Source organism: Rosa rugosa, chromosome 3, assembly GCF_958449725.1.
Source record: "Rosa rugosa chromosome 3, drRosRugo1.1, whole genome shotgun sequence".
Classification (NCBI taxonomy): domain Eukaryota; kingdom Viridiplantae; phylum Streptophyta; class Magnoliopsida; order Rosales; family Rosaceae; genus Rosa; species Rosa rugosa.
In genome coordinates, this window is record NC_084822.1 from 33,294,143 (window position 1) to 33,320,677 (window position 26,535).

At 38.8% G+C, this 26,535-nt stretch overlaps 1 protein-coding gene across 1 annotated transcript; it reads right to left on the reverse strand.

The window, feature by feature from the left end:
- Positions 1-335: 335 nt before the first annotated feature.
- On the reverse strand, positions 336-26,037 carry LOC133737597 (uncharacterized). The gene is made up of 5 exons (XM_062165125.1): positions 25,867-26,037; positions 24,571-24,676; positions 1,193-1,574; positions 730-784; positions 336-618 (listed from the first exon to the last, which is right to left on the reverse strand). The coding sequence occupies exons 1-5, from the start codon at positions 26,035-26,037 to the stop codon at positions 559-561; spliced, it is 774 nt and encodes a 257-aa protein (XP_062021109.1). The 3' UTR covers positions 336-558.
- Positions 26,038-26,535: the final 498 nt, after the last annotated feature.

Here is a 26,535-nt window from a genome sequence, read left to right on the forward strand (position 1 = left end):
GCTCCAACTGTGCATTGCAGCACAGTACCTGACCACTTTGACAGATTCGAGGTTCTAACCTAGGTTGGGGAGCACACCCAACTAAGCAAGAACCACTGTAAGTGAACCACTAGGCCACTTGCAGTGGTTTACCAACCATTCCTTGATTATGGGTTATGTGCTATGATAAAGATTGTTATGAATAATTTATAGGGGGCGGGGATCCGTGGCATCACAAATTATAGTTATAATCAATGTTTTAAAAGTCTGAGGCGTAGCCGAGGCGTTTTCGGGAGAGCCTCAAGAAGGCGTTCGCCTTGAGGCGTAAGGCGTAAGCCTTACGTATAAATTAGTTGTATTTATGTATATAACTAGTCTTATATATAGAACATGTATTGTAACCAAAAACTAAAATTTGACAACCAAAATCAGACTACTCCCTCCCAATTACACAATGAAACTCAGAAACCAATCACACAGACTGAAAAAAACAGAAGTTGGGAATTGTTTACATACAATTCTGATGGTAATGGCTCAAAGCTTAAAAGCTGATTATCAGCATCATTGTTACTGGCTTCACTAAGATCCCTCAATCTTCTCCTTGAAGGAGTCTTGTCTATGCAGCCACATCATGTGCCCCTGAAACTCACAAAACAAACATAACCGTCACGTCACAACACAAACATAACTGTCAATTTCTCTATAAGATAATAACAGAAGCTATACCAGAAGCTAATTATTGATTAGTACTCTAGCCAGCCTCACTATACTTGAAGGTGTTTGATCTGCCATACAAGGAACATTACTGCAATAAGTAGAAACTTAATTGAGAAAGCAATTCTGCTAGAGGTAAAGCCAGCAACTTTGGCCATAATGAAACACCACTCCTTTGTTTTGATTACAAAATGATTACCAGAAACACATGATAATCCCAGATTGCTGTCATATGTGAGTAATATGACCAAAGCACATGATAATCCCCAACACTATGGTCTGCATATTCTGCAAACCTTGCCAATACTCATGTTCTTTCCCTCATTTAGTATCAATTGCTATCACTGCACCGATTGCTATCATACATGATTTCCATTCATTTATGCTATTATCATAATCTCACATTCCCAGTTGCACCAAAGTGATTAATTGAACAAGAAAACAGAACATTTGCTGCAAATCAGATTCATCAGCAAGATTGAGGAAATCAAATTCATACCTTAAATCCTTTGCTGCAAATCTGATTCCAACTCTCCAAGTGAGAAAATCTCTTGCTCCAAGTGTGAAAAAAAAACCTCCTTTAGAGCCAAATCCTTGAGAAAACTCATGGGCTCTTGATGATTTTATCAAATTTGTTGCCTGGGAATTGGGATTTGGAAGTGAAAGAGTCGGAGTTTTGATGGAGGAGGCTGAAGGAATCGAAAATGACTTCAGCTCGAGACTTGAAGGAATTTTAACTCTCAAAACACCAAAACGACGTCGTTTTTGGTGAAAAAAAAAACAAAACAAAAAAATCTCAGGCTTTCGCTTTAGACGCCTTAAGGCGCGCTTTGGCCGCCTTTTCCTCCTGCATCGCCGCCTTGTCCGCGTCTGCGCCTCACCTGCAAAACACACTCATTTTCTACAGCGCCTCGCGCTTTCTAAGCCTTAAGACGCGCCTGAGGCGCGCTTTTTAATACATTGGTTATAATTATACTTAAATTACCAACTATTAGATTAAAAGACTATCAATGGATTGGATGAGATGAGACGATGAGTCATAAAGAATAAATCATTATCTATTATTTTTTTTTTTTTTCTTTTCTTTCGTTTTTAATTAATTAATCAAATCTATTTATTATGACATAATAAAAATCAATAAATGCTATTCTAATTTGGAATACAATTAACGAAACAAATCTTCCAATTATTTTCCTTCAATGGTTGTAAACGGCCGCGACAAATTTCAACGTCAACTTAATTTCTCTTAATTGAATCAAATAAGAGGAATATTAGCAACCTTTCCTCCAACCTTTTCCTTTCTACCTTCCCCACTTATCTTGTGCCATGTGGAGATTACAATCTATACATTTACTATCTTGAAAAACCAACTAATTTCATTCCATGTTTTACCCTTTATTTATGTTTGACCTTATTAAATGCTCTCTATTAATATGAAGAAAAAAAAAACTCTTGACTCTTTTGTTTTTCTAATTTTTTTTCTAACGTTTTTTTCATTTCTTATATTTCCTAAGTTTTTCAACCAAAATTTTTCTTTCATTTATTTGGTCATCTTCCATAATACTGAGTTTTTTTTTGTTTTTTTGACATCTTTTTTTATATAAAACCCACAAAAAAAAAAGAAAAAAAAAACAAAATGGTGAAGCTCATTGACATGGCAGCTGCAAACGTTTTTTTTTTTCCTTTTCGTTAAAATACATGTTAGATTAGATGATTATATAAAGAGAAATTTTAAATACACACCCCTAACTACTTAATACACATCCCTATTATTTTATATTTCAAATTAGATTTTATAAGTAAGTTAAATGACCAAAATAGACATCTATGTATTAGAAGAAAAAAAAAATTGAATCGCGCATTTCTATATCTCTTTTTCTAAATCTTATACGTTGCAATACATCTTTCTTCTCCGCACTTCATCAGCTGAATTTCGACTATATATGGACATGAATTTAAAGACCTCGTTCAACAATCTTTAGTTGAGATATGTATTCTTCATCTTGTATTGAATACAATTCAACGTGATCTCGAGAGCTATCTCATTCAGATCCACCGTCGTTTTGGAGGTGGTAGCCAGTAAGTTGTGAGAGTGAGTAGAGTAAGAAAGCAAATGTCACGCCCCTAATTTTGAATAAATAAATTCAAATCCGAAACGCGATAACTTAACAATCACAAGAAAAACACATAGAATTTTTTTCATTTAAATTAAGCAACTAAACAAACTGAGCTCACAATGTCAATACCGACTCGTTCTTTAGAGTCACATATTACATTACAGATAGTTCACAAATTAAACTGAATGACAATTCAATAAGTAAACACACCCACCACAACTCACTACACAGCGGAAGACTTAAAACTAAGAGTACCATTCGACGTCCACGCTACCCAACGTACACCTCAGCTTCGACAACGATTAATCGATATTCTAACCTGCACAAAAACCCCTACACCATAGAATAGTGCACCGGGATTGAACAAAACAAACCCGGTAAGCTTTTTAAGCCAGTATGAGTAAACTCAATTAAAGTGACTCACGTCACGCATGCTTATAATTTCTCAACTCGTGAGATGAATTAAAGCAACATTATTTAATTTCACAAAACACAACCAAACATTAACTTCATATCATATCATATCATCTCAACGACAAATCACACTCACTTCCCCTCAACATAAAGCATTTGTCAAAACGATGACCTCACAACTCATTCACAACTCACTACAAGTCTCAAACCACAACCGCACTTACAATTGAATTAAGTAAAATCAGTAATCATCTCTGCATGGAAACTTAGTTCAGGAGATCACATTAAAAACAAACAATAGAAATCATATAAATCCCTGCATGGAGTTTAGTTCAGGAATTTACATTAAACAAACAATTCAAAAAGCGGTAATCCCTGCATATAATTTAGTTCAGGAGATCACATTAAAACAAAAAATTCAAAACACAGTAATCCCTGCATATAACTTAGTTCAGGAGATTACTTAAAATTCAACAATTAGAAGGAAAAGGAAAATCAATGAAGAAGTCCAACATCTCACACTAAAGTCAATGATCACCCATCAACTCCGAACTAAAGTCGATAATCGATGTTCACCCATCGACTTTGACTAAAGTAGATGATCACCCATCAACTCCAAATAATCTTTTAATACAATTACATCAATCACTCACATGATGAATTGTATACCGCTACACTCATACAATTACATCAATCACTCACATGATGAATTGTAATCCCGAAAAGAGTAAATGCTCGCAATAATAATTCAATCAAATCACCATTATTACTTCACCAATGTCACACCATCCAATTTATATATTCCACGTAAATATATATATACGTAATCATTCACGCAGGAATGACCACTAATACCAACTATAGTTTTATAAATTATACTTCTCGAAAATCATTTTATATCAAAACCATGTTTTAACTTACCCATGAACCGTTGTCGATCAAGTTCATATATTTTAAAACAAATAACTTATTTTGATAAATATGATTTTGCATACTAACAATTAAATCTACTAAATTAAACATAACTAATTTATCGACCGAAACACCGTGAGATTTACTCACCTCCAAATCCTGCTGCGTCTTCACACAAACCAAGACAAGCACAAAATCATCCATACTCCGCTCACACAATTCTGTCAATCACCTAATCACATCAAGGCCACACTCAATACAACACAAAGCACACAATTCACAAAACACAATTATACGACGATCCAACAGTCGGCTACTCATCCGAGACCATCCAACGTCTTTAGAACACTTCTACGATCAACAAATCAAAACTACAAGTCGATCGGACAGCCAAATCCTCTCGGATCGAACATCGATAGAACCGAAAACCCTAAACTTTGAAAATTCATAACATGCTCATACGATTTCCAAAAATTACAAACTATATATCGAAATGCTCGTATCGACGAGTAGATTGAAATCAGGAACAGAAACTGTCCCTGGGGTGGCCGGAAGCCGCCGGAAAACACCACCACAGTGGCGGCACCGCCATCGGCCCAAAGTCAAAATTTGACAAAACTTCCAACACCAAAGTTCTTCATCTCAACTCCAATTGAAACTTTCATAACTAGCACAAAGTCATAATCAAAGCCATTTGGCCGGAATTTACCTCACAAGTTCAGAAATTCGAAGAACCCTAGATTCCCCATCTTCCAAATTCGAGCTCCACAGGTTGAATCGTTGCAAGCCGCTTGGAGGGAAGCATCTACGTCCTCTGGGCTTCAAAATCCCCCAAGAATCACCGGCTATGGTGGCTGGAAACGTGATCACCGATCTGGGTTCGAAGCATCGCTGCCGCCAAACTTCCCGGCCTTGTAGCGCCGTCTACGTTGCTTCCCACGACGAATAACCACCACAAACGTGTAGAGGGGACTGAGTAGAGCAGGATTCCCTTTGGAATCGAAGCAAAAGGTGGCCGGAGGAGGAAGAAATCGGCCGGCGAAGGTGAGGGGACGAACCGGGGTCGGGACCGAAGAGAGAGAAAAAATTTCCCATTTCGGAAACTTTTGATTTTTCTGATTTTTTTTCTATTTAACCAAAATGGAAACTTTTTCCAAATGCGATAACTTCTTCATACGAACTCCGATTTCCGCGTTCCGCATGTCCCCGAACTCGTATCGACGCGTTCTACAACTTTCGTGAAGGAAGTTCTCACAGAATCTAAATGGATAAAAAGTCAAACTTCGTAACCCCCTAAAACGTTCACTTCGAATAATTATTCGTCCGAAAATAATTTCACTCCACCCTCGAACCACAAAATCGTACAAACGAACACTTTATTAATCCCAGGAAACATTTAGGAATTAATAACAAATTTCCGAGGTCTTACATTCTACCCTCCTTAAAGAAATTTCGTCTCGAAATTTAAGCACACTACCCAACAATCAGGTAAGGCTAACTCATTCTCAAATCTAGTCCACGCTCCCCTGCAAGTAATGTTCTCCCCATGAAGCCTCCACAAGATATTGAGCAAGTTGCTTTCCCTTGATCCAAGTTGCTCTGTAATCCCGCTAGAATACAAGCCGATTCCAACAATGGTCGCATCAACATCCCTTCCAACTGTACCATGATCAAACACACTGATACCGGTACAATACCGAGCATCACCACACTACGACACTTTAGGCCATCTCCAACCCATGATCTTAAAGTGCTAAAGGGCTAAATTTTAGCCCATTTAGACTCCAACCCAACAACCTAAGGGCCAAAAGGCCAAAATAGAGGGCCAAAGGTGAGGTTGTAGTGCTAAATATAGCACTTTGAGTAGCACTTTGCCCCTTTAAAAAAATGGATCAGATTGGTGGTGGCCCACGGGCTGCAGTTGATGCTGACGGGAGCATGACGTCAGCAACGGCTAGTTGCTGACGTCAGCTAGCCGTTGGTTTTTTTTTTTTTTTTTTTTTTTTTTTAACTTTTACACTATAAATACATATGACTTCAACATTCTTTTTCACATCTTCCTTCTACTTCCTCATATATATCTTTCTATTCTAAATCTTTTATTTTCTCCCTATTCTTAATCTCTCATTTATTTTACTTTTATCGAAAATGGCTAGTTCGTCGAAAAGAAGTGTGAATTGGTCACCGTTGGAAGATGAAGCACTCACCGTTGCTTTCGTGAAAGTATCCCAAAATTCCGTCAATGGTACAAGTCAATCGGAAGATGGTCTTTGGGTCCAAGTCCAACAAAAATTCATGGAGATCCAAAATACTATTTTGGTACAAAGGACGTGGGAGAGTTGCAAATCTCGGTGGCAAAAACACATTTTTCCTCAAATGAACAAATGGCACTCTTGCATCAAACGTGCCAAGAGGAGGAACCAAAGTGGAGGCAATCTTTTTTTTTTTTTTTGACTTTGTCAAGGGGAACCCAATGGCTTCCTAGGCCCAAGACAAACCCCTTCGGCGCATGTGGAGGCAATCTTGAAGATCAAGTGAGTATTTTTTCAAACAAATATTTTATTTTAAAATATTTAAAAAAATATTTTTTATCATATAAATTATTTCAATTACTATAAGTCAATACTTTAAAAAATAAGCACACACACACACACATATATATAACCAATCCAAAATGTTAAAATATATTTTAGGGCTATAATTTAGCCTTGACCGGTTGGAGACGGTTGATGTCAGATTAATGAATAGTACATAATTTAGGGCTAAAATTTAGCCCCAGGGCCATTTTTAGCCCTTTGGGTTGGAGATGGCCTTACCACCCCACTTGATGGTAAATCAATCATTTCATGAATCAAAACTCTGCAATTGCAGCACATCACACAGACAAAACAACAGTCCAGAATCCTGTCCTCACAATAGTATCTGCATCACTTCGCCAATCATACAACCCCAGCATTACAAGAATTGAAAACAACAACATCATCTCAAATCACTCAATCAACACATATATTTGCCACAGTGAAACCATTCCAAATCACAAGGAATCTGTTTCACCAAATCACAACTACACCAAGGTCTCGACCACCATCAAGATAAGGCATGTACAATCACTCATCAATTCCTACCATCTCATAACCAAAATCACAGTAAGGTCTAGCCTCAGCTAACCTACACATAAGTCATCACAAAGCATTCCACAAACACAATCAGCATTGCCGAAATCTCTACCACAACAAAAATCAGAGACGCAGCACTCCACAATCATTCTCAACACCATATCAAGAACTCAAACCACACACAAGGTCAGCATAGATACCTCGGTGTCACCTTAAACACATAATAGTATGCTAAAAAAGCTCCACTAAGACAGCACGCAATTAAACAAGATGGTTATCCCCTGATAAGCACCTTCCACCCAATACCTCTGCCAATCCAACTTAGGAAGGCACAACTACACTCGATCAAATACTTGTACCGACTTTACATACAAGCATAGGTCAAACGCCATGACCCCAACAACCAAACGACTACTCCGCACAAAAGGATACGATTTTCCATGAAAACCATCCTCTACCACTACACTAGAGTTTAATCCAGAGGTTCCCATTCCTCAAAAGACTACAACTCAAAGAAGTTACACCAAGCTCCTACACTTCACTTACAGAGCCGACCTATGCTCTGACGACTTAACGCTTTAGACAACACCTAACACTCCACATACCCAATGACTATGTCAATACCGAAGAGTATATGATGGGGATCCGCTGCAGACGGGTCATCACACGAGTAGTACTGACTGTCACCAAATATGTACCTTACGCTCTGATACCAAACTGTCACGCCCCGAATTTTGAATAAATAAATTCAAATCCGAAACGCGATAACTTAACAATCACAAGAAAAACACATAGAAACTTTTTCATTTAAATTAAGCAACTAAACAAACTGAGCTCACAATGTCAATACTGACTCGTTCTTTAGAGTCACATATTACATGACAGATAGTTTACAAATTAAACTGAATGACAATTCAATAAGTAAACACACCCACCACAACTCACTACACATCGGAAGACTTAAAACTAAGAGTACCATTCGACGTCCACGCTACCCAACGTACACCTCAGCTTCGACGACGATTAATCGATATTCTAACCTGCACAAAAACCCCTACACCATAGAATAGTGCACCGGGATTGAACAAAACAAACCCGGTAAGCTTTTTAAGCCCGTATGAGTAAACTCAATTAAAGTGACTCACGTCACGCATGCTTATAATTCTCAACTCGTGAGGTGAATTAAAGCAACATTATTTAATTTCACAAAACACAACCAAACATTAAGTTCATATCATATCATCTCAACGACAAATCACACTCACTTCCCCTCAACATAAAGCATTTGTCAAAACGATGACCTCACAACTCATTCACAACTCACTACAAGTCTCAAACCACAACCGCACTTACAATTGAATTAAGTAAAATCAGTAATCATCTCTGCATGGAAACTTAGTTCAGGAGATCACATTAAAAACAAATAATAGAAATCATATAAATCCCTGCATGGAGTTTAGTTCAGGAATTTACATTAAACAAACAATTCAAAAAGCGGTAATCCCTGCATATAATTTAGTTCAGGAGATCACATTAAAACAAACAATTCAAAACACAGTAATCCCTGCATATAACTTAGTTCAGGAGATTACTTAAAATTCAACAATTAGAAGGAAAAGGAAAATCAATGAAGAAGTCTAACATCTCACACTAAAGTCAATGATCACCCATCAACTCCAAACTAAAGTCGATAATCGATGTTCACCCATCGACTTTGACTAAAGTAGATGATCACCCATCAACTCCAAATACTCTTTTAATACAATTACATCAATCACTCACATGATGAATTGTATACTGCTACACTCACACAATTACATCAATCACTCACATGATGAATTGTATACCGCTACACTCATACAATTACATCAATCACTCACATGATGAATTGTAATCCCGGAAAGAGTAAATGCTCGCAATAATAATTCAATCAAATCACCATCATTACTTCACCAATGTCACACCATCCAATATATATATTCCACGTAAACATATATATATATATATATATATATATATATATATGTAATCATTCACGCAGGAATGACCACTAATACCAACTATAGTTTTATAAATTATACTTCTCGAAAATCATTTTATATCAAAACCATGTTTTAACTTACCCATGAACCGTTGTCGATCAAGTTCATATATTTTAAAACAAATAATTTATTTTGATAAATATGATTTTGCATGCTAACAATTAAATCTACTAAATTAAACATAACTAATTTATCGACCGAAACACCGTGAGATTTACTCACCTCCAAATCCTGTTGCGTCTTCACACAAACCAAGACAAGCACAAAATCATCCATACTCCGCTCACACAATTCCGTCAATCACCTAATCACATCAAGGCCACACTCAATACAACACAAAGCACACAATTCACAAAACACAATTATACGACGATCCAACAGTCGGATCCTCATCCGAGACCATCCAACAGTCGGATCCTCATCCGAGACCATCCAACGTCTTCAAAACACTTCTACGATCAACAAATCAAAACTACAAGTCGATCGGACGGCTAAATCCTCACGGATCGAACATCAATCGAACCGAAAACGCTAAACTTTGAAAATTCATAACATGCTCATACGATTTCCAAAAATTACAAACTATATATTGAAATGCTCGTATCGACGAGTAAATCGAAATCAGGAACAGAAACTGTCCTTGGGGTGGCCGGAAGCCGCCGGAAAACACCACCACAGTGGCGGCACCGCCACCGGCCCAAAGTCAAAATTTGACAAAACTTCCAACACTAAAGTTCTTCATCTCAACTCCAATTGAAACTTTCATAACTAGCACAAAGTCATAATCAAAGCCATTTGGCCGGAATTTACCTCGCAAGTTCAGAAATTCGAAGAACCCTAGATTCCCAATCTTCCAAATTCGAGCTACACAGGTTGTATCGTTGCAAGTCGCTTGGAGGGAAGCATATACGTCCTCTGGGCTTCAAAAGCCCCCAATAATCACCGGCTATGGTGGCCGGAAACGTGATCTCCGATCTGGGTTCGAAGCATCGCTGCCGCCAAACTTCCCGGCCGTGTATCGCCGTCTACGGTGCTTCCGACGATGAATCACCACCACAAACGTGTAGAGGGGACTGAGGAGAGCAGGATTTCTTTTGGAATCGAAGAAAAAGGTGGCCAGAGGAGGAAGAAATCGGCCGGCGAAGGTGAGGGGACGAACTGGGGTCGGGACCGAAGAGAGAGAAAAAGTTTCCCATTTCGGAAACTTTTGATTTTTCTGATTTTTTTCCTATTTAACCAAAATGGAAACTTTTTCCGAATGCGATAACTTCTTCATACGAACTCCCATTTCCGCGTTCCGCATGTCCCCAAACTCGTATCGACGCGTTCTACAACTTTCGTGAAGGAAGTTCTCACAGAATCTAAACCTATAAAAAGTCAAACTTCGTAACCCCCTAAAACGTGCACTTCGATAATTATTCGTCCGAAAATAATTCCACTCCACCCTCGAACCACAAAATCATACAAACGAACACTTTATTAATCCCAGGAAACATTTAGGAATTAATAACAAATTTCCAAGGTCTTACAGCAAAGCATTTGATTTTTTTTTCCTATCAGTTTTTAGTTTTCATCTTGCGTAAACATATTGAACATGTAGTGCATTAAAGTGTAAATTTTGCAGACAATATTGAAAGTTTAAATTTTAAAGGACTTGCAAATGTGTGAAATTTTATATTTTCAAATTAATTCCAATTGATTGATGTCGTAATGGAGTTGGAATAGGCCAAAATTTCCAGCAAAAAATATAAGAAAATTTGTAAAAGAAAATTATGAAATCTCAATATACTAATATATAATACTCATATTAAATAATAATCTTAATATAGTCGAATAATAGGATATTTCATGGTTTTAGAGATTAAGAAAATAGAGGTGTGTATTTAAAACTCCTCTTATATAAATTTTCTCTCTCTGTTTTTATATATATATATATATTCTCTTTGATATATGTATATAAGAAAAGCAAACGTTTGACTATTTTTTTTAGTTTCAATTCTGTTTTATTTATTTTTTTGACAAAAATTTGAAATATGTTCTTATATATATATGTACGTATTTCTAATATAAATACGTACGTAAGGCCACAAGAGTAATATAAATTGTAAATAAAAAGGATTCACAAAAGAAAAAAAAAGTTGAGAAACTGAAATTAATTACTTAATTAAATGCATGTGAAATTAAATAAGGGTCAAGAGGGGAAGTGAAAACTTGTCTTTTAATTGTATTAATTATTTGAATTTTTTAGATAGTGGAATACACATGTCATTCAATGAATGGAAAATGTAGAAAGGAAAAGGTTGCTAGCATTTCTCATCAAATAAAAGAACGTTGTCCCGCGAACTGGAGCCTGGAGATGAGTGTTACTTAGGCAAAACGATTGAACTACAACTCACAGTGACTCTGAATTTTCCTTTGGCAGAGTGATATTACTTAGAAGAAAATACATTTTTGGGGATCGATCGATTGGTGGAGCTATAGACCTAATATTAGATTATTCAAAAAAAGAAAGACCTAATATTAGATAGAGAAGAAAACTTCTCTTGAATCTGGGAAATTGGGTTTGTATTGGATAATTGGATTATCACTCTTTATATGCAATTAAGAGAATTTGAACACAACACAGAGATGACTCTGAAAGTGAATGGCATTGGAGGATGTTCTTGTGTTCAATTGATTATACCATCGAGAGAGATAACGTTAAAGAAGAGGAAAGAATTCCTTTGAAGATTGTCTTTCTTTATTTTTCTTTAATTAATGAGTTTTAGTTATGATTAAATTAATTCAATGAGAGAGAAAAAAAAAATTAAATGAAAAATTTTAATTTAATATCATCCATTGATAGTCTTTTAATCTAATGGTTGGTAATTGAAGTATGATTTTAACTATAATTTGTGATGCCACGGATCCGCGCCCTAATTTATATAGACATGATAAAGAATTAAACTAACCATAACATGAACTACATTATATTACAAACATTTGAGGCAAAAAATTCTTTCAAGTCCAAATAGGTCATTCAACAAACTAAAAGCACTTTTAGTTTTGAGTTTACTAATTAAACACTTTGTAACTGCTTTTAGCACTCACAGCAATTATAAAAAATCATTTTACCAAACACTCAGCTGCTTTGCTTTGCAACCATTTATTTTCAAAAATAAGCAAAAGCCAGCTGTACTTGTACCAAACACACCCCTCTATGAGACAAAACAAAATAGGAACAGAAACATATACTTATAAATAGAACAAAAGCAAGTACTTTTTTTTTTTGAAGTATAATGATTTCATTCATAGTAACACAGGCTAGAATGGCACAGTACATAGGGAGAATAGGTGCCATTACACTTGAAACAATTCCGCTCATTTTCAGAAGCCTAGCAGAATAACATAATTCTAAACTAAGAAATATAGCAGACAAAGTTCCCGGTGCCAATGCGCGCAATTGTGGTACACCAAAGAACTTTGCACCTAGATGTGTAGAACCAACGATCATTCTGTAGGCAAAGTACCGAAGCTATGGTCCCTAAAAACTTAGGGAATTATTGAAAGTAAATAAAGCTACTAACATAGAGTTGGGCCTAGGTCAAAAAAACTAGCCCAACATAGCAGACCAAACAGCCCCAAGCAAGAAGCCCAACACCGGCCCAAACAAAGGATGGCTTGACCCCAGCCCAGACCATCCTCAGCGTCAAAATGGTCAACTGCCTCAACCCGAAGCCGATTTCCGCCGCCGCAAAAAACCAAACGCCAGCCCCCGCCGCTGCCACCTACAGCCAGACCTCTCCGCCTCAATGCCCCACCCAAATCCCGCTGCCTCACTCCAGCGAAGTCCGAGCAAGCCACGCCGAAACCAAAACCAGTCTGATGCAGTCCAAACCAGCCACCGCCGCCACCGTTCAGTTCCACCATCACCGTCACCCATCATGGAGGTGCCTCGACGTCGCTCGACCCGCGTTGTACCGCTGCCCACCGAGCCCAAGACTTTGTCTGGAGCAAGTCGCCACAACCATACAGTTCAAATCCAAGCCAGAACCTCTCTCCCAGAAGCACCCAGGCCTCTAGTATTCTGTTTCCCGTTCGGCAGCAGCCACAAGCCAGTGAGGCGAGCCACCGCCGCCCATGGGCGCTGCTGGACAAGAAGAAAAACTTTGCAAACTCAAGACCAAGAAACAGTCTGAGTTTTGTGGAGACCTAATTGTTTTACTGTTTATATAACAAAAGCAAGTACTTGATTCAGCACCCAGAGAATAAAAAAGAAAAAGGAAGTTATACTAGAATTAATAATAGGAAATATTATTTGACACTTGATTCAGTACGTGGTTTATAATCTGTATGTTGTTCTAAATTATTGTGCTTCAGTTGGACTCACATTAGTTAGCCGAGTAATCTTCGTCTATTTTGGAATATTTAAATACACAAGTTTGATTAGAACACCAGTTTTTGCAATCTGTAAAATAATAATAGCTTTAGTTACATTACATATCCAGCATGAAAGTATGTCGACATTTCTTGAATTATATTTACTACTTTATTACGCATAGAGCTTTAGAAATAAAACAAACCCGCAGCATCACGCGGGCTTGGCGACTAGTATTAACTAAGCCACATAAATTGTTGTAATATATCATTAACAAGACAACAACAATTATAACGATGAACATAAACAGCCTCCAAAAGATATTTCATCGATCATCACAAAACGCTTGTTTTGCAACTACGTCCTCTGGAGTAACCAAGAGCTCCCCTACTTGACCTGGTCAACATCCTTGCTCTTGCAACCATAAATTCTAAGGTCCCTACAAAATCCAAGCAGAGTATATATAACATACTTGCAGTAACCTGCTAAACCATGAAAATAATGACTTTTCCTTGCTGCTGTTCCTATGGGGCAGCTGAAGTGAAATGATACAAAGATATTTTAACTGAAATCGATCAGGGTAGCAAACACAAGCTAGAGTGTAGTAATGCCTTCAATTTTGTATCATATAATCGACATCAGTTTTATTATCTATTTTATTTTTGGCTTTAAGTCAATCAGCAGTACTATATATTAACCTAGCCTGGCTCTTAATTTTAGCAAAACCAACATCCCTCAGTACCTGTATTGAATTTGAAGTAGTACGTTCTGATGTGCACTAGCTAGTACTAACTTTCTGGACTACTTTGGAGGCAGTCCTAAATAAATCTTTGGACACTATTATGCCAATTAGTGATTAATTTGCCTCTAAGAGTTTAATTTTATCAATCATTTGAATTCATACCTATAAATGCTTCTTGCCTTCAACTACTCCATTGATTTCTTGTGACGCTTTTCTTGTATAAGACATGCATGCAGGTTCATTAATTGGATCATATATAACACGTTTTGTGCACAAGTGAGTTCAAGCACCGATAAAAAGCTTAGGGATAATTGTCCTTGATTCGATATCATTCATGGGTACATCTACTTCATGATTCTCCATTTCTCCTCACTTGCTCGAGATCACCATATCCGACTCCAATTTTTGCTGTTTTAAGCACTGAAACATCCAAAAGCGACGCAGACTATCTTGCTCTTGCAACCAAGGCAGGCTATTGTTTTGACTTTCCCATCCCACCCCAGAAGCTAGCAGTGTTCGTTCTAAACAGGAATGTTGACAATGTGCAGAAGATCGAAAATGTTCTATAAGCATCGACGATTAGATGGTACTAGGTTGATACAAACAGTCCATCTTCTTTTTTTCTTTTTTTTTTGGAGAAAACAAACAGTCCATCTTCCTGTATGTTTTAACCAAACAGAAAGCAGCTAGCTGTTTTGGAAAGGAATATCTTGGATGGATTATTCCTATTGTTTCTATTTAGTAAACGTGGATGTATGCTTCCACCAATATCAATTAAATTAGAGCAATGTTGCATTATAGAGGAAAGTAGAGGAAACTTCCCGTATTCCTCTGACTGTGATTGCAGCATATCCACAAATTAATCAATCTGGAATTTATGGGTAACTAATTAACTCAGTAAGTCAATAGCACCTAATTAACTCAGTAGCCCAATAGGCAACTAATTGTCCCAAAATTTTGAGTAATGAAAACGAAACACTCGCAAAGATTTAGCATTAGTCTAATTTGTCTGTTTACGTACCCTTCCACTCTATACATGTGATTTTGTATCCTCCTTCCACCAAACATGAGAACAAAAGAATCGGGACACTAATCTCCTAACGCTAAATATGAACTCGATTGACAACATTTCAACTACTTCTTGAGAAAGGTTTTCACCGTATATACTACGTCAAATTATCAAAATTTAATTTTAATAAAAGAAAAAGTCTAATAAGAACGTGTGCTTATTTAGCCAACTAACATTTGATTTATTATTAGGGGAAATGATCATTTACCCAATTTTGGGGTTAATTAACCCCATTTACCCAAACACTCTAAGAGATTGCCCACTTACACAACAGTTTTTATTTTTAAACCCCACTTACCCAAAACTCTAAGAGTTGGACCTGTTTTCTTCATATTTTTGGACTGTTTTGCCCTTTTTTAATTGTCAAAGCTGAAAATTGAAACAGAAAGAGACTTAGAGACTTAGAGAGAGAAACTCCCCGACTATAGAGAGAGAAGCTCTGCCATTTTAGAGAGAGAGAGGAGCTGTGCAATTTCTAGAGTGAGAGGAGCTCTGCAAATTCGAGAGAGAGAGAGAGAGAGGAGCTCTGCGATTTCGAGAAGAGAGAGAAACTGTGTGATTTCCGAAGAGAGGAGCTCTGCGATTTCTAGATAGAGAGAGGAGCTATGTTGTGATTATCACCATAGACCGATATCGAGCTCTTGTTTGTGTTTGTTGGTGCAGAAAAATTCCGTAGAGGAGTTTGACTCACCAATGAATGCGGACTGGAGCGGGAGCTGACCGGGAACGATTGAGAAGCTTCCCTCGAGCGTTGACTCGAAGTTTGACCGTCGGCTCGAGGAGGAGGGGGGGGGGGTACTGCAGAAAACTCTCCGATGCCTAAGTCAGTATGTTTCTTAGTAGTGGAGTAGAGTGAATTGGAATTCGATGATTTACCTTGACGTCGGGCGGCCTTTATATATGCAGGGACTTACTTAGAGGACAAGCCGCCATTATTTCTGCTTTTATGGATGCATTTATTTATGTACTTATGATGATAATTATTGATGCACTAATAATGGTTAATCATTGCGTACTTACGCCAGTCATTCATTGCGCACTTATAATCGTAATCATTGTGCGTAGTTATTGTCGTAATAATCGCCGCATTCATGACTGAAATTTAACGTCATACTAACTACGGAGTTAATTGCCTTAATTGCGGGTCCAGCAGAATTTGACCACTCCCACAATGCCCCCAAATTTTCTCTTTGGACACTCGTCCTAAGAGGAAATTTCCATTCTCTGCCTGTTTTGAATCTTGCCCATTCTCTGGCTGTTTTGAATCTTGCCTTGAATATTTCCTCGAGCCCTGGCCGTCCCGATTCTTTCCTCGAGTCCTGGCCGCCCTGATTCTTTCCTTAGGCCCTGGCCGCCCCGAATCTTTCCTCGGGCCCTGGCTGCCCTGAATCTTTCCTCGGGCCCTGGCTGCCCTGAATCTTTCCTCGGGCCCTGGCCACCTCGATTCTTTCCTCGGGCCCTAGCCGCCTCGATTCTTTCCTCAAGGCGAAGATTCACTTTTAGCATGAGACATGGAATTGCCCCCATTTCCCTTTGAATCTGATCAACAACATTTTATTCTCCTTGGCCACCGGCCTTGGGTATTTACTCTGGCCACCAGCCTTACACATACATTTCAACAACATTGACCACAAATATATTTCAAATATAAAAGGAAAAAATCAGAATATGATTACTAAAGGAAAGAACACTAGTCTATGTTACCCAAACTTTTGTCACTTCGGGGCTTGTATTCCATCACTCCGAGTCCTTAGTGACAGAAATGAGATTTCTAATGGTGCAGCTCCCACCATCACTTTTTAGGGAAAATTGGTTCCCACAGACGGCGCCACTTGTTGGTGAGGAAAATTCCGTAGAGGAGTTTGACTCACCAATGAATGCGGACTGGAGCGGGAGCTGACCGGGAATGATCTAGAAGCTTCCTTCAAGCGTTGACTCGAAGTTTGACCGACGGCTCGAGGAGGAGGGGGGGTACCTGCAGAAAACTCTCCGATGCCCAAGTCAGTATGTTTCTTAGTAGTGGAGTAGAGTGAATTGGAATTCGATGATTTACCTTGACGTCGGGCGGCCTTTATATATGCAGGGACTTACTTAGAGGACAAGCCGCCATTATTTCTGCTTTTATGGATGCATTTATTTATGTACTTATGATGATAATTATTGATGCACTAATAATGGTTAATCATTGCGTACTTACGCCAGTCATTCATTGCGCACTTATAATTGTAATCATTGTGCGTAGTTATTGTCGTAATAATCGCCGCATTCATGACTGAAATTTAACGTCATACTAACTACGGAGTTAATTGCCTTAATTGCGGGTCCAGCAGAATTTGACCACTCCCACAGTGTTCCTCCTTCATCGCGGTTTGATTCTTTTCTTCATCGATCTCTAAATTTTTTATTTTAGCTCGGTTTAATTTGTTTGATTCGAATTTCTAGGTCTTTTTGTGTACATTGTGTTAGTTTTGAATTGCTTTGTTAACTTCGAACTGATTTTGGTGAATTTGAGCTTCGTGTTAAGTTTGAACTGGTTTTTTTTACTTTGATCTTCGTTTCGTTTCGTATTTGTTGATTCTGTTTGTTGTGAAACAGTTAGATTTCATATTTTCTAGTTCTAACGAAATATTAGTTGTGTTCAGAGCAATTTGTTACTATTTCTGAAGTGTTTTTTTTTGTAGTTCTGGCCATATTATTGGGGAGCAATAATCTGCCTATTGGGGGGCAATAATGTGTCTTAATTGTTATAAAGTCTCTATAATTGTTGTTTACTGATCTTTTACTTTTTGTTCAGAGCAATTTGTGTGAAGGAATAATCTGTTGGTAGTTCTAACTATATTATTGGGGGGCCTAGGGTGAAGCGGTTCAAGTCAAGTGGAGAGTGTGAAAAAAAAGCCAATTCGTTGTGGTCGTTGTGGCAAAATGGGCGCTCATAACCTGATTATTTGGGGACTTAAATTCACCAAGTATTGAATTTGAATACCTGTACTTTTGTAAACTAATTTAAAACCAAACTGAGTTACTTCTGACCATCTATAAAAAAATTATTGGGGGGCAATAAACTTTGTATGACCCCCCAATCTTGCGAAGAGGCCACCCGGGAGGCCTAGGGTGAAGCGGTTCAAGTCAAGTGGAGAGTGTGAAAAAAAAGCCAATTCGTTGTGGTCGTTGTGGCAAAATGGGCGCTCATAACCTGATTATTTGGGGACTTAAATTCACCAAGTATTGAATTTGAATACTTGTACTTTTGTAAACTAATTTAAAACCAAACTGAGTTACTTCTGACCATCTATAAAAAAATTATTGGGGGGCAATAAACTTTGTATGACCCCCCAATCTTGCGAAGAGGCCACCCGGGAGGCCTAGGGTGAAGCGGTTCAAGTCAAGTGGAAAGTGTGAAAAAAAAGCCAATTCGTTGTGGTCGTTGTGGCAAAATGGGCGCTCATAACCTGATTATTTGGGGACTTAAATTCACCAAGTATTGAATTTGAATACCTGTACTTTTGTAAACTAATTTAAAACCAAACTGAGTTACTTCTGACCATCTATAAAAAAAATTATTAGGGGGCAATAAACTTTGTATGACCCCCCAATAACCCTAATTATTTTGGTTAATGAATCTAGTAGCAATTTGTTGAAAGGACCTGTAATAAATGAACCACAGTTAAGACATTATAGGGGGGGGGCAATAATCTGTCTATTGCCTCCCAATAGACCACCCCAAAAATCACCAGTTTCTATCATTGACAGATTATTGTACTTTAATAAACTCAAGACAACATAAGACTTATCAAAACTCTAATTTCAGTGATTAATTAACCACAGTTAAGAAATTATTGGGGGGCAATAATATGTCTATTGCCCCCCAATAGACCACCCCAAAAATCACCAGTTTCTATCATTGACAGATTAGTGTGCTTTAATAAACAGCGCAGTGATTATTGCCCCCCAATAGACATATAATAGGGTGGCAATAATATTTTTTCTTTATTGGGGGGACAGATGACACCGGCGATTGCGATCGGCTCGACTGGTGACGAAGACATCAGCAATTGCTCTCGGATCGACTGGAACTGTGAAATTGCAGGTGCGATATCGCCAGACCTTGAAGCTCCAGAATCGATTGGGTTTGGAACAGAGAGGTTGATGATGGAGTTGGACTCCGCGACGGATCGAAGGAACTTGAGGAGCGAGCGGAGGTCGCAGACTCGGAGGAACAAGAACTCGGCGCGAACCAGATCGCCGACGGCGGTGGCCGGTGAGTCTGATTCGGATTCCGGCTAGGGCTTGGGTGTGATTCACTCGGTCCATTGAGAGAGAGTGTCTGGGATGAGAGAGAGGCTGAGGGGAGTCGAGAGAGAGAGAGAGAGAGAGAGAGTATGAGGGCAATACTGTCAATAGATGTTAGATTGGGTAAATGGGGTTAAAAAACTCTTAGTGGAGCAAGTGAGCAATTTTTAGCCTAAAATTGGGTAAGTGGTCACGTCCCCTTATTATTATTAGTAGCCCCTTAACATGTGCGGAGCACATGTCAATTGGCTTTTATTTTTATTTTTTTAAATTAAAAAAAGTTGCAGCAGTTTCTCTCCTGATTTTGAGGAAGTTTCTCCTTTTTTTCATGGGAGGTATTGTAATCTTTTGAAATATGATATAGTCAATTGACTATCTTATCCTCATATAGAAATAATTTATTTATTAATATCTATATTATGTGAGGGCATATATGGTAGTTCAAAAATTTAACCATTCTCTCAAAGATTGGCTTAATTATATAAGATTATTATTATTATATTCAGAATAAAACATGAGCTATTATGATTTACGTTTTTTTTTTAGAAAATTACTCATAAGTGTCACTTTGAAACTTTAATTAGTCATAAGGCCACCTAAATTTTATTGTACACATAAGGCCACTTTTATCTTCAAATTATTTTGTCTATGACAATTGTGCCCTTCCACAATTTCTGACCTCTCAAATATTATCTCTCTAGTTTCAAAATAAATAAATAAAATCCTCTCTCTCTCTCTCTAACCGAGATGCCGTTGCAGACTCCTGAGCTCGCCGGCGACGACACCTGGAGGCATGGCGCAACTCTCCCTCACAAACCAAATCGATGTCGTTGCAGACCTCATGAGCTCGCCGGCGACGACCTAGAGGCATGGCGTGACCAGCACGGATCGAAACGATGTCGTTACATACCTCACAAGCTCATCGGTGACGACTTGGAGGCATGGCGCGATCTACACAACAAAGTTGTTATGGTCTCCGGCTCTTCGACGAGGCCATCCACCTGACCTGCATTGGAACCTTAAATGAGGCTTCTTCTCCGGCAACGACGACAAGGCCCGCGACCTCTTCATCTCGAATCGAAATCCCTAACCGGTGGCTTTCTCTTCACATTCGATCTCAACCACCACCAGGTATACTGTACGGCACCTCTAATCCTAGATATCCAGCTCTTCTCTTCGATTTGCATTTCATCTTTTCAATCGCTGTTTCTACTTTCAATTTTGTTCTTGTAATCGATTTCCCTGGGCCTGATTTGATGCATTGTTGGCTTTTGTCACTGGATTTTGTGGTTGATTTATGGACATGTAGTGATTAGCTTTCTCTGTTGGTAGATTTGTGTGTTGAGACCATATAGTTTCTGCATGTTTCAAAGGAATATACAGTCTGACTGCATTTGGTAATTACAGATATGTATATGTGCTTCCTATGATTGATTATTGAATACTGAAGAATAGACCAAAATGCATATTTCAAATGTTTTCCACATCCTTTTTACATGCTGAAATGGAGTGAAGTAAGAAGTATTAGTTTAAGTGTAGTTTTGACGTAAATTATGCTAGATTACATGCTTGGGAAGATTATCATATGCAATGACATTATGACCATCAAAACTACATTCTTGGCCCCTCTTTTCATGACATTTGATTCAGTTTTTTAAGAATGAATTGTGTACTTTAGCCTTAACTAGATGGTCTGCCTATCCTCATGTTGTTTTGTTATGGAATATCTATAATCAATATTATGTTTTGGATGCTCGAAAACATTACAAGAGCCTTGGCATGCCATTTTCTTTTGCGTTTGCAGACCTTGTGCTCATTTGTCCTTGAACATAAATGGCCTTTTGGTGATCTGACTTGCTTGTGAGAGTAGGAGTGTAGAATTGTCCCCTGCTCAGTGAACCTTATATATATGTCCTCATGTTGTTTTGTTATGGAATATCTATAATAAATATTTATGTCAGTATCTTTTTATTACTGGTCCAGCAGCTTTGTACATGTGCTATAGTAGATTTATATACCTATGTTAGTAGCTTTTTATTACTGGTCCATTAGTTTTCCGTACCTATGTCAGTAGCTTTTTATTACTAGTCCAGTAGCTTTGTACGTGTGTTGTAGTAGCTTTCAGTACCTATGACATGAGCTTTTTAGATTGCTTATTTATAATTATCTAGTTGATAAGGAGTGCTACATTTGTGGCGCAGCGGTACATTGCTGCTTTTAGTTTTCATTTCAAATATTAATATTTTGTTGTATCTTTATTTTTGCAGAGTTCTTCCCCTTTGCATTTGTAGTAGTAGATTTCAAAAATCATGTGAATTTGGATATTGAAGCCTCCATTGACCAAGAGATTATTTGGCCAACCAAGAAATATTGAAATGAAGTCTCGTGCTGAAGGTGGCAAAATTATGCCTATAGGTTTAGAGCGTCACCATTGAAAAATGACAGTAGCATTATACAACTATTGTAATAGATTTTCATAACTATGGTAGTGGCTTTTGACAACTATGGAAGTTGCTTTTTACATAGTTATATCATTATTGAACCCTGTGTACTTTTTATACCATTGAATATGTTTTATTTTCTCGATTGTAGTAGCATTTTTATTTTGGTTGTATCCTTTACATTTTCATAGCTTTGTTAGTCACTGGATAGCTTTCTCAATCTCTATAAGTAGTTTTTGTTCTGCTTGGTTATAGCTTTTGGCATTTATGAGAGTAGCTTTTGGTGATGGTGAGAGTAGTTTTTATTGTTGATGACAGTAGCTTTTGGTATTTGTAACAGTAGCTTTTGTTGGTGGGGATAGTAGATTTTGGTTTTGAGGAGTGTAGCTTTTGTTAGTGATAGTAGCTTTTATTGCTGGTAACAGTAGCTTTTTGTGACCTCGCCGGAGGTTGCCGGAAATCTCACAAGAGTAGCTTTTGTTGCTAGTGACACTAGTTCTTGTTGCTATCAGTAGCTTTTGTGGTTAGTGACAGTAGCTTTTTTTGTGGTAACAGTAGTTTTTATTGCTGGTGACAGTAGCTTTTCTGACCTCATTGGAAATCTCACCAGCATAGTTTTTGTTTGTGACAATAGCTTTTGTTGCTGGTGATAGTAGCTTTTGTGACCTCGCCGGAAATCTCACCAGCGTAGCTTTTGTTGCTAGTGACAGTAGCTTTAATTGCTAATGATAGTAGCTTTTGTGACCTCGCCGGAGGTCGCCGGAAATCTCATCAAAGTAGCTTTTGTTGCTAGCCACAGTAGCTTTTGGTATTAGTGACAGTAGCTTTTGTGGTCGCCGAAAGTTGGCCGGAGACTCGCCGGAAGTCGACCGGAGACCCGCCGAAGTTGGCCGGAGATCGACTGGAGTTGACCGGAGGTCGGCCGGAGTTGACCGGAGACCTCGCCGGAGAGGAGAGAGAGAATGGTGTTGACTTTTTACTCTAGTGGCATTTATGTAAATATATTAGTTTTTATATCCAAAATATAACACCATTTTTAATCTAGTGGCCTTATGAGGGAAAAAAATTAGTTGGTGGCCTTATGGCTAAAAAAACATTCAAAGTTGCACTTATATGTAATTAACTCTTTTTTTTTCTCTTCCTTTGAAGAGAAAGCACTGGTACCCTAGGGTTGCCGCCACCACCACTTTTGCTCCGTCCGACGGCACGTCATTCCGACGTCGTCATCGAACTGGTCTTCTTGATTTCCATGTTGATCTGCTTCCTTTTCGGGGTGGGAGGTGAGCGTGGGGGAGAATAAGTGCCTACGTGCGATGGCTTGGCGACTGGATATCCGATCTGGATTGCCTTTGTTGCAGCTAGTGAGAGGGTGATGCAGGCAAGGTTGAGCACGTTGGGATTTGCGTGGTGGTGGAGGGGGTTTTACCGCTTGGGGTGTCGCAGTCTCTCACGGTTTTCTGGTGGGGTTTGCTTCAGTTGGCTGGCGGCGGCGTTTGCTCTAGATCGAACGCGGGGTGCACATGCAGTGGGTGTCAACGGTGGCTGGAATCCGGCTGGTGCAGATGGTGGTGGGAGGCGGCAGTCCTGACGGCTTGATCCAGGTGCTGGTCGATGGTGGGTGCTAGGCAGTCTAGACTTCCTTCTTGCTGGACTGGATAGGGGCTGGGCCTGTTCTGGGCTCAGTCTATTTAGGATTTTTTTTTACTCTAGTTTGTTTAGTTTTTGTTTTGCATTGCTCTCTAGGGGTGCTCTATTCCGTAGGGTGGTATCTGGGTTCAATGAGTATTATTAGGGCTTGTACTTGGTTCTGTTCCGGTGCTTTCCCTAAGTAGTGTCAGGAAACTACCTTTGGGTTTCCTAGGTCTAATTTCATGATCAGGTTACATGTTAGGTTGCCTTGTGTTATTGTCATAGCCCTCTTTGGGTGAGCAATTTTCCTATGTAACTTTTTCTAGTTTTAATGGATTGACACCCAACTCCCTTAAAAAAATTTATTTACATATTTTAGATCCATTGACTTCTGTTACCAAAATTTATCGTTGCAATAAGGCTCTCAACCGCCGATAACGATTTGCATTTGTAACTCTTAAGACACGGCCGTGGGCCTTATTTTGGTGGTCGATTACAACTAAAAGACTGAATCGCCTAACATAGTCCAATCCTATGTAACAATACATTATTTTGCAACTCTCATTAGTTTATACTAGCAATATAACTACATATATATAGCCACATTTTCAGGATAATATTACTTGCATTTTTAGTTAGTCATCCTTTGTTTTTCGGGATACTTGATTCAGTACTCCAACCTCCAACCTAACAGTTTTCCATAAGTAGACCAATGCAAGTTACACCATGAATTTAGTGATAGTTATACTGCTATTTAAAGTGATGAACAATCTTGTTCTTAAAGACCAAAGCATTTCTCTTCCAACTTTAAGAACGCCTGCAGAAAACTCAGCAATATGCCTCAGTACTGCTCCCTGCACAAACTTCCTCAAATTACAGTTAACACATATTATTCTTCTGCCATCTAAATAACTGTTTATCTTTGCATTTCTCACTCTTTTTTGCTTTAATCAGGTATCTCTTTTCATCACCAGAGAGAAAAGGGCACCAACTCTTCTTTCCGAATCAGTGTATCACCATATCCAAACATCAAATGCCCACAAACATTTCCTCTTTCACCTTTTTCTTTTTAGCTAAAGTTAACTAATACAAAAACAGTTTCATCACTTTGAAATATATATTTAATTATTGTAAAGATTGATTATTGGGGTTGCTTTCACGAACTAATTGTCTCTTTCAACGTCTTAAATCTGCTTCAACCAATAGTTCCAAAAAGAATGTGTTTGATTCGATCGAAACCGTGGGCGAGCCTGTTAACAAAACATAAAAAAGTGTCAAATCAAAGTGATATGGATATTGCTTAGATGATAATACTCTAGTTAATATCATTAGTTTGGGGTAAGGCTATGGTATGTTAATATTTCTTATATATATATATATATATATATATATATATTTTATCAAGAAGAAACTTCATTAATAATGAACTGGTTACAATGATTTTGGGCAACATGTCTTACATAGAAATGGCCACTAGACTTCACATTGGAACTTTATAAAGACTGACTGAAGGAGCCAAAGAGGCTCCGACTAAAAGAAAACTTGCACAACAACTAAATGACAAGGACAATAAGCGCAGAAGCAGTGACTCTTTGACACTCAACTTTGTCAACACTAACTCGCCAGCCAAAGTCCACACAACCTGCATTCGATTGACCAAGCCTACACTTGTTGTGACTTCGAACCCGACCAAATTGAATAGCTGGACCGTCAGACCTGGGACTAAAGTAAACCCAACACCGTCACCACCGTAATGTCAACACCGTCAATCCACTACTGCTCCCAATAGCCATCTCGTCTGACCCGAAACCAAACAGGAACGACACACTAGAAGGCCAAGGATGATTGTCTATGCCACAGCCAGACATTTTCGCCATCGTTGCTGACCCAACTCCAGAACAGGAACGACCAGCTAGATGGCCAAAAGCAAGATTGTCTCTATCACAACATGCAGTGCGTCCTAACCAAAACTTGGTAGGGACTTATTACCAACAAAACAAAACAAAAAACCAAGATCTAAACAGTACTAGTAACAACGGCCCACCAACAAGGGCCCAACAACAAAAACCCAGCCCAACTGCATCTCCGTCTCCCCTACTCCGATCACTGGCCATTTCTCCTGCCCTCCATCTTCCCTTTTTGGGCCAACAAGCGCCACCATCACAATTCCGTCTTCCCTACCACGCCACGGAAATGCACTGTCCCTGTCTAACATGCTTATCACCAGGACAGATCGAACAGAGCCAATCCAGATCTGACTGATCCGAGCAGATCGGAGTCATGCTGCCATTACCACAACACCACCCAACATCATGTCACCATCCCTACCACGCCCTGGAAATGCACAGCCCCTGCACCACAACTCTGTCCCCAGATCAAATCAAATAGACCCCATCCAGATCGGAATGATTTGAGCAGATCCAGACCATGCCGCCACGAGCAGGTTACCACCCAGCAATCTCCAACCTCGCACCACCAAGCCAATCCGCCAACCAAGCCAGCAATGGACAAACCACACTCTGGCCGCCGCCTCGATCTCCCCCTTCCTCACCTCACAAACCGCCATCGCAATCTCCCCGATTCGAACTAGATGCCGATAGAGGAACCCAGCGCTCATTCTAGACCCACACGGGCCGACAAAGACCCGTCTGACGAAGGCAAAACTCTCTCCGCCAGACAGGGAGGAAGGATGCAGTGTTTCTATCAGACGTAG

Bases quoted from the DNA above. Each gene is read 5' to 3' on its own strand.
- LOC133737597 (XM_062165125.1), bottom strand. From the start codon at position 26,037: ATGTTAGACAGGGACAGTGCATTTCCGTGGCGTGGTAGGGAAGACGGA. The intron at 24,677-25,866 runs GTGGGCCGTTGT...AAGTTTGTGCAG, and splicing joins TTGTTGTTGGGCCCTTGTTG to GGAGCAGTACTGAGGCATAT. The intron at 619-729 runs GTACTAATCAAT...TGTGAGTTTCAG, and splicing joins GTATAGTGAGGCTGGCTAGA to GGGCACATGATGTGGCTGCA.